This window comes from Musca autumnalis, unplaced genomic scaffold, assembly GCF_047663935.1.
Source record: "Musca autumnalis isolate F117 unplaced genomic scaffold, ASM4766393v1 scaffold_2, whole genome shotgun sequence".
NCBI classification, from domain to species: domain Eukaryota; kingdom Metazoa; phylum Arthropoda; class Insecta; order Diptera; family Muscidae; genus Musca; species Musca autumnalis.
This window is the reverse complement of record NW_027411755.1, coordinates 151601498-151610352: the sequence shown is the minus strand read 5'-3', so window position 1 is coordinate 151610352 and position 8855 is coordinate 151601498. Positions and strand designations below refer to the sequence as shown.

Here is an 8855-nt window from a genome sequence, read left to right as displayed (position 1 = left end):
GCACGACAACATGGGCGACATGGTAAGCGAAGCTGTCGTCGATGACGACTTGGATGACAAAAAACCCATTATTTCGTTGACGACTGCTTTAAAGACATTGTCTTGCTATTTGTCGTTAACGACCATACTAAAGACAATTTTATTTTGTTGTGTGTCAATTTTTTATTTTTATTAAATTATAAAATATGTATATTATGTCTACAAATGTTATCTTAAATTAATTATACTTAATTCCCGCATGTTCTGAATGTCAGCACTTTTTTCCACCTTTTCCGCGACTCACTTCTTTCCCCAACCGACTGAGGGGGCGATCTCGCTCACTTTGTGGATTCTGCAAAAAAATACATACATATAAATGACTGTTGTAAATAACCACTAATATTTTCGAAAATCTTACCATATACCACGTGCTTCATATTGCGATTTTCAAAGTTCGCCATGCCTCAAACCTAAATACACGTATTTAAAGAATAACTACAATTATTTTTAATGTAATTACTTATTTTTACTTACCGTTTTTATTTAATGCACTTTCTATGAAAAATAATTGTTTACATCGTGACGCGGTTTCCAAATTTTATGATTTTATAATATTAAATTTATTACAAATAGAAAATTGAATATTTTCATAAATATATGTACAATTATTTCAAAGCTCGCTTTCTTGAGCATTTTTTGGGTTTGTTGCCAAGACACAATGCAAGACATGGTCATGCAAGTTGTCGTACATGACAATTTCGTAGATTTCCTCAACGAATCGTCGACGAAAATGTCATCAACGATTCGATTGTCTATTGGGTTTCCTTCATGAATTGTAATGCCTTCAGTTTTTGAAGTTTTGGATATCATGTCGACTAATTTTTTGTTGGCTACGAAAAATAATCTTGCAAAAAATGCAATGAATCCAGTACGCTTACATATAACCGGATTTATTAAACACATTGCGTTTCAAATATCATTTCCATATGTCAAAAAATCGCGGTAAAAAAGGTTCACCCGGCAAGAAGCTATAATATTGGCCTGTTCCTGTACATTATAAAGTGGTAAAAGTTGTATAATTCCCAAAAGTGGTAAAGCGGTTTCTACACGGTATGTTTTGTGCAAATAGACTGCCACTTTTTTAAAAAAAAAATCTTATATCACTTGTGAGGATCAGTTCCAACTCGGTTTCTTATATAAAACAGAATGATATGAAGTTTTAATACATTAACAACTTTTTTATACCCTCCACCAAGGTCTACAGAAGATTGGTCATTCAGAATACGGAGCAAGTTGAATGTACTCACTATGCTAAAAAAATTGGTTTAATTGTAATTCTTTAATTAGCCGGACTTCGGCCGACATTTTAAGACTTTATCCTTTGGACAGGTGCAAACCTAGAGCAAGGGAGCAACATTTTTTTATTTTTAAATTTTTGTCTTATTAGGTGGCATTTTTTACAAGGGAACTTTTGGAAATTCAAAGGCCCCTATCTCGGGAAGTATGGATTTCCGCAACAAATGTTTTATATATTTGTGATCAGGTTAGTTTTTTTACATTTTTGCTGGTGTGGGCCCACAGAGTAAATGGCGTAAGGAAAATCTCCAATATTGCATGTATTAGCGAATATATAACGATGAAAAATTTCATGTCATATGACATTTACATGTAGTGTAAACTACCCCTTAGAACTATGCGTGTTGCGTATAAAAATACAAAAACAAAATACATGTAATTCAATTGAAATACATGTATTTTGTTTTTGTATTTTTATACGCAACACGCATAGTTCTAAGTTTTGGCCTTCTAAAAAATAGCAGTATTTCGATATTTGAGGTTCCAAGAGGTAAGAAAATTAGAGTATGTATATATTTGATTTTTAACAAATTGCGCCGAAATTCAGTCGCCGCCGACAAAAGTACGAATGGCGCGCCGCCGCCGTCCTTGCAAATGATGAGCCGCCGCCGCCGAAAAAATCAATTCGCTTCGTTGTCTGATTGAAAACACAAAATTAAAAAAACAAAAATTTAAACGAAAAATTGTGAATTTTTGTAATAATGCTTTTATTAAGATCTGCCTAACAACATTTTGTTGAAAAAATTATGTGAATCGCTTTATACTGAACTGGTTTTTGTTGTAGTTGTTGGCTGATGCATCTATCTGGCAATTGTGCCATGGTTATGTCAAAGAAAAAAATGTAAACAAAAAAGCCAACGTACATAAACACAAATTGTTGTATCAGGCAGGCAAGACAAGTAGATTTGGCACACCCACCAAATTAACACACAATTACCATGAAACAAAATTAAATGCTAATTATGCCGAATCTAATGTCAGAATTACAATGGATTTTTATTCTTATTCGAAAACTTATCATTGGGAGTCATTAGTGATTTGCTGTGGACTTGTGGCGGTCTTATTCCATCCGGATTTGAGGAAGATTGCTTTTAGCTATTTTGCCTATACAGTGGTGGGACCAATTGTTATTTTGAAAAAGGTATGAATGGCTTTTGAAATGTAAACAATGACGTATAAATCGAAATTATTTATTGTATAACTTCAAGCTAGCTGAACAGAGAATTCAACCCAACGAAGAAACACCCAAAAGGCATATAAGCGTTAGTAGAGTCTTGAAAAGGGTAAATAAAAAATAAGAGTACCTATTTCCTTATTTATCATTTTCCTCAATTCTCTTTTAGTTTACAGGGCAACGACGAAAGTCATCAATTAAACAAACTTCTAAGAAGTATTCCAACAGATTTTCTTGGCTAAAAGATGTATTATCATCTAGTTTTAGAATTTCCAAGAGGGTAGGTACAATATTTTTGTAGTAAATAGAACTCAATTAATTATTTGTATTATTTACCGCAGGTTCTACTTGCTATTTACCATAAACATGCCTCATCCGTGACACCAACAGCCAACAATGATTCTGTATTAAATTGTATTGTATGTTTAGAGCGCACCAGAAACATTCTTCTGTTACCTTGCAAACATATTTGTTTATGCTCCAACTGTGCCGACCGCATAATGGATGAACGTGGAATAAAATTCTGTCCTTTATGTCGTCAAGATATTAATCAAACTCTTGAAATATTTATATAAATACAATCGTATTGGAACGATGATTAATTAACGACGATTATATGCCGAGCGCTTAAGAACTATTTTTTAACTAATAGCTAATTTACATTTGTGATCTGAAATACACTCGACTTACGAAATCAACACCTATTTATTTTACGTGTGCATACATTTGAAAAAAAAGGCACTGGAGGTTTTTTGACGTATAAACAATGGAATTGACATGAAATCCTCTGAATTTCATAAATGTAAACATGCTTTATGTTTTGTACTGACGCGGAGATTAATGGGCCGATTCCGTACAGCGAGGCGAGTCGTGTCGCGTTGCCAGTTGCAATTTTTCCATTACGTATGGCAAAAGTCGCACGACGACGTCAAATTTTGTCGCCGTAATATTCATTTTCCGGCGACAACAAATTAGCTGTCGCCGTTCATTTTTACTAACGAATAAAAATAAAATAAAAATAACTTGTTATCGACGATGATTTTCTATCGTTGTACGTAGTGCATTTTTTAAATTTTGTCACAGAGACGATAGACGACGCGACATGACTCGCCTCGCTGTACGGAATCGGCCCATAAAACTCCACAGGCCTGCTCGGCACATACGCCAAATACATACGGTCCGTTGAATATTCATCCAGCTACGATCAGGAAAAGGTCATAACGCCATGTTTACATTAGAGCTTTTTTTCGGATTAAGCATTTTTATGAGAATTTATCGGGTATGTTCTGTGACAAACTTCACCTCTCAAACATTTTGTTCACCCCATTTACGCTTATTTTTCGAGTATTTTATTGATGGAAGAAGAGTACCCCCTTCTTTTTAAATACCCTGATAAATCTTATGGCTATATCACACCATATGCTTTTTCACATGTATGACATCAGATGGTCTGTATATTAGTATACCCAAAGTGACAACATACATGTGTAAATGCATATGGTGTGATATAGCCATTAGCGCCAAAAATAGGAGTAAATGGGGCGAACAAAATGCTTGAGGCGTGAAGTTTATGACAGTGCCTGATTGAGACGATATAGTGTGAACGCCAGGGATCATCAATGAGTCACACTTGCAACGTGTTATCGATCACCGTTTTTTCAAACTTGTGAACTCTATCAGCCCTATTCTGAACGCATGGGAGTTGGGAATTTTTTCCCATTCCCACATTTTCGTATTCTGAACAACATTTTGTGGGAGTTTTTTTCCCATTTCCCATCTCCCCTCATTCTGAATGAAGTTCGAATTGGGAATTTGTTCCCATGGGAAAAAAGTATACATTCTCTATCTTGAATTGTGGGAGAATTTTGTGGGAAAAATCTCCCCAGCAAACAGTGTGGGAGTTTGAAAAAAAAATTTAAAGAAATTTCATATTTTTATGAAATTTCATATTTTAAGACATCTACACGACAAAATTATTGCAAATATTTATAATCGCCATGTGTTTGCTTAATAAAAGCATACAAAATGTACTGTAAAATATGTCATTAGTAGACTTCGGATTTTGCATATTCTTATATGATACAAAAACCTGCAAGAATCTGTTTCACACCGATAAAAAATTTTCCTTTATGTTATCGAACAAAACAAGAAAAAGTAGTAAAATAGATTTTTGCAGTTCTGGAACAGACCATATGTATTGAAATACGAGAAAAGAGTCATGGTTGATTCTGTTAACGCAGCACAGCAAGTAAAAACAAATCAATTTCAAAAGAATGTTTGGCAATAATTATTAAAATATATTGGAAAATAACCATAATATATACAATCTTTACAACTTTTATTCATTTTCGTAATATAACCTTCGGGCTTTTTAAATCAGACGGCTAATAGGCCGTTTACATATAACCGGGTTAACCCAGTGGGTCTGGGTTTCAAATGCCATTTCTTGTGTGTACTTCAAATAAATCCTCATAAAGAAGGTTAACCCTGCAAAAAACTATAATATAAACGCCGTATAACGTTCTATTGAAAACGTGTTAGTCTCCTCAACGACACGACAACGATCACACAAACGTACATACATATATGCCTAATTATTGCAATGCTATTCCATTTTCCGAAATGCCTTTTCTTGAAAAGGATCGTTATTTTTGAACGTAGAAGCTTGAAATTTTTCAAGGGCACGTGTTTTAGTTTTAGATTCAATCAAAAACGTATTTTATTTATTTATTATTATTATTATTATTTTTTTTTTTTTTTTGAGATCCTCTTCGGAAATTTATGGTGACGATATGTAATAACACACAAAAATATGCAATAATTGAGAAAAATATCCGAATTTATCTTTTTGAATTTTTTTTTTTAAATATGCAAAATACGAGTTCTAGCGATCATTAGGAATAAGTAAAACTAGCGATATACTCGTTAAATTTTTAAATTCGTTACAAACTTAAAAGTTCCGATTACTTTATACACAAAAATTATTTTTGCCTACTAATTAAAAAAATGCTTACACCAATTCGCACATTCTAAAGAAAATGTGCTTATTAGAACAACATCACACATCGCTGACTCCATTCACTTAAAAATCCATAAATCAATGCACGGTTGTTGAATTAAGTGAGTTGTGCTTTTGCTAATCTAATTCAAAAACCGCGAATTCAATGCAAATAGGCATTTTGTATTACAAAACAAAATTACAGCTCCCAAAAGTATGCTATAATAATTTGGTGTAACTAAACACGTCGTTTAGAATATGGAAAACGTGGGAATGGGAAATTTCGCTCCCATGGGAAACAGTTCCCATGGGAATGTTCAGAATAGGGCTGTATATTAATACAAAACACAGACATAGAACTGTAAAGACTGTAAAAGATGCATAATGCACAAATGTTTATGGAACAAAGTATATAAATTAAAGCGCAATTCGGCTTATACAAATTATAGAAAAGCAAAAAGTTGAACTCAGGATTGTATTCCATAGCAGTTGCCAGTTCATTGAATATGAACTTGGCGGTTAAAAACGCCTGAAATGGTTAACTACTTAACAGAATGTTGTTATGATATCGTAACAACAGAGCTTAACTCCATCTATTGACAAATGTTAACAATTGAGTTATCCAATATTTATGTATTTAAATCTTTGTACAAAAGGCACAATTCGCAAAAAAAAATATTTTAAAATGATAAGTTCAGTGGAATTATTTTTTGATGATGAAGAAAATGTACAGGACATGACATCTATTAGAAGGGAAGTTTCCGTGTTATTGGAAGTAAATAAAAGACCATCTTATTTAAATATCTTTGTATATATTCGCTTATTACGAAGCATTTTATATAATATGTCTGCATTACATAAGCTTTTTTCTGTTATATATGTATTTAAAATATCGCTACAAGTTTTCACCAGTTTGCTTTACGAATAGTCCATGAACATTACATATTAAATATTTGTTTTCTTTATACATATTTCACTTTCTACCTTTTTTCGCGATCATTAAAACTACGACGGAAGAAAAGTGCAAATGCAAAAATCATAAAAAATAATACAGAATTTTAATTTAAAAAAGTAATAATTAAACATTTTTTGTATATTGTGACGTCTCTATTAAAATACCCAACAAATTCGCTGATCAATTCTCTGCCTGGCGTATCTAGTTCGATGACGGTGGTGGATTTTGATCATTATTCGATGAAGAGTTCTGATTGCCTGCATTCGCACCTTGACTGGCAGAGGCCAATTGTTGAGCAAAACCTTGGAACAATTGTAACATATCATTTGGCATGGCTGGAATACCACCAGCTCCACCACCTAAACCGCCCAGACCACCAGCTCCGCCAGCACCACCTTGCATTCCCGACAACAATTGACCAATTGTATTCATGACCATGGGATTTTGTGTCATTGACTGTAGTTGATCTAAATCGATTTCAGCACTGCTGAATAGATTGCGTATGGCAGGATTGGAAATCATTGCATTAAGTCCCTCCTGAAGATTGGGTATCACATTGGCACTGACATGATTGCGAGCATTACGTGCTACTTCCAAATTGTTGCGATAATCTTGATTTTCGGGTTCCAGTTCGATGGCCTTGGCATATGCTTGTTGTGCTTCTTCGTACTTGCCCAAGTTGGAGTAAGCAATACCCAAACGACCATAAGCTTTACCATAACTTGGATTGTATACCAGAGCAGATTTACAATCGGTAATTGCCTTTTCATTATCACCTAATCTAATGTAGGCAGCAGCACGATTACAATAAAATATAGGATTCTTGGGATCATAGGTGATAGCACGATTATATTGCAGCAAAGCTTCATTATATTTCCCATCTTTCATCAACCGATTACCTTCGTTCTTAATTGCCTCTGTCATTTTCAATATTTCTGGATTTCTTTCCACATAATGCATTTCAAACAATTCATAAAGATTCACCTCCTTGGCATTTACTTTTGATGTGCTAGATGCTGCCTCGGTGGCACCGGCTTCAGTACCTGCCGGTGCTGCAGTCGTCTGTGACTGTTCTGCTGTGGCTTCTTCTTCCCCGTCGCCTAGATCAAATGCTGCTTGAAGACATTGAATTGCGACTTCGCAGCTCTCTTGGGCATCTGGAGAAAATGCCTGTGAATCGATTTGTTTCTTAAGGTAGTCAATAAAGCTACGAACAAATGTTTGCTGTACTTCGTCCGGCATCTTAGTAATAATTCTATTTATATAAAAACGTTTTAAAATTCACACGTCAACGTTAGAATGTTTTTTTTCTCGAGGAATACGGCTGAAAATGTGCCTGTTTTTTCTCTTGTGGAGAACTGGGTTGCCAAGACACAATAAATATATTAGTTATCATTTGCCCTAAATGAAAATGGAGCGTAAAACATACGAGGTATTAGCGCAAAACCTAAATTAAGGCCCCGGCACATACGGTGCGTTGAGTGCCGCGTGCGTTCCAACAACCACATGAAAAATTCATGAACAAACCTGGCATCACTTACAGTTTTCATGTGGTTGTTGTTTTAAACGCCTGACGCCACTCGCAACGGACCGTATGTGTCGGGGCCATTAGGGGTAGTTTACACTATCTATCAATGTCATATGACACGAAATAAAAACATTCCATATTTACCCACGGAGGCAATGTGGAGACGTAGTTTTTTTTACATTTTGCTGGTTTGGATGCACAGAGTAAATGGCGTAAGGAAAATCTCCAATATTACACATATTAGCGAATATATAACGATGGAAAATTTCATGTCATATGACATTTACATATAGTGTAAACTACCCCTTAGTGCGTGTGCGTTCTTCAAAATAAAATACAAGTTGTTCAAATTTGATATACATGTATTTTGTTGTTGTTTTGAAGAACGCACACACAGCACGCAATAATTTAGGTTTTGCCTTTACATTAAACGGCGTTTGCATTACCCTCCCGTTTACACATGCAAGTGGCAGTTCGAAAACGACGAAGAAAGCTGAAAACAGATACAACGTTTGATTAAAGTTTTGCGTTGGGCGTCGAGAAAAAAACAACAACAACAGGGCGACGACGATACCAAAGTCCAGCGTTTATCTGTTTGCCGGCATACATTTCAAATGAATTTGAATTTTTCGGCATCATGCCCAACAGTGTAAAAACGGCCAAAACGACACAAAACTTTACCCAAACGTTGTATCTGTTTACAGCTGAATACACTCACACATTTTCATTGCCACACCAACTTTCAACTCCATTGCCGAGAAAATTTCTTTGTCAGTAATCCATGGTCCCGGTCCACACTAGCGTGAATTTCATTAAAAAATTTCATGAAATTATACTATGCTTACATTTATCAAATCCACTCAAT

General features: G+C 34.7%; 2 protein-coding genes and 1 long non-coding RNA gene across 3 annotated transcripts; 1 reads left to right on the top strand and 2 right to left on the bottom strand.

Moving 5' to 3' along the window:
- Nucleotides 1–233: 233 nt before the first annotated feature.
- Nucleotides 234–1788, bottom strand: LOC141393131 (uncharacterized). The gene is made up of 3 exons (XR_012410009.1): nt 514–1788; nt 398–449; nt 234–331 (listed from the first exon to the last, which is right to left on the bottom strand). It is a non-coding gene; the product is annotated as an uncharacterized lncRNA (long non-coding RNA).
- Nucleotides 1789–1939: 151 nt separating this feature from the next.
- LOC141393130 (uncharacterized) lies at nt 1940–3207 on the top strand. Its single transcript, XM_073966085.1, has 4 exons — nt 1940–2476; nt 2544–2618; nt 2679–2789; nt 2851–3207. The coding sequence occupies exons 1-4, from the start codon at nt 2324–2326 to the stop codon at nt 3082–3084; spliced, it is 573 nt and encodes a 190-aa protein (XP_073822186.1). The 5' UTR covers nt 1940–2323; the 3' UTR covers nt 3085–3207.
- A 3095-nt stretch (nt 3208–6302) lies between these two features.
- Sgt (small glutamine-rich tetratricopeptide containing protein) lies at nt 6303–7844 on the bottom strand. The gene has a single exon (XM_073969556.1). The coding sequence runs from the start codon at nt 7702–7704 to the stop codon at nt 6664–6666; it is 1041 nt and encodes a 346-aa protein (XP_073825657.1). The 5' UTR covers nt 7705–7844; the 3' UTR covers nt 6303–6663.
- Nucleotides 7845–8855: the final 1011 nt, after the last annotated feature.

Excerpts from the sequence above, each read along its gene's own strand:
- LOC141393130 (XM_073966085.1), top strand. The coding sequence starts at position 2,324 with ATGGATTTTTATTCTTATTCGAAAACTTATCATTGGGAGTCATTAGTG. Across the intron at positions 2,619-2,678 it reads TTAGTAGAGTCTTGAAAAGG|TTTACAGGGCAACGACGAAA; the intron begins GTAAATAAAAAA and ends ATTCTCTTTTAG. Across the intron at positions 2,790-2,850 it reads GTTTTAGAATTTCCAAGAGG|GTTCTACTTGCTATTTACCA; the intron begins GTAGGTACAATA and ends TATTTACCGCAG.
- Sgt (XM_073969556.1), bottom strand. The coding sequence starts at position 7,704 with ATGCCGGACGAAGTACAGCAAACATTTGTTCGTAGCTTTATTGACTAC.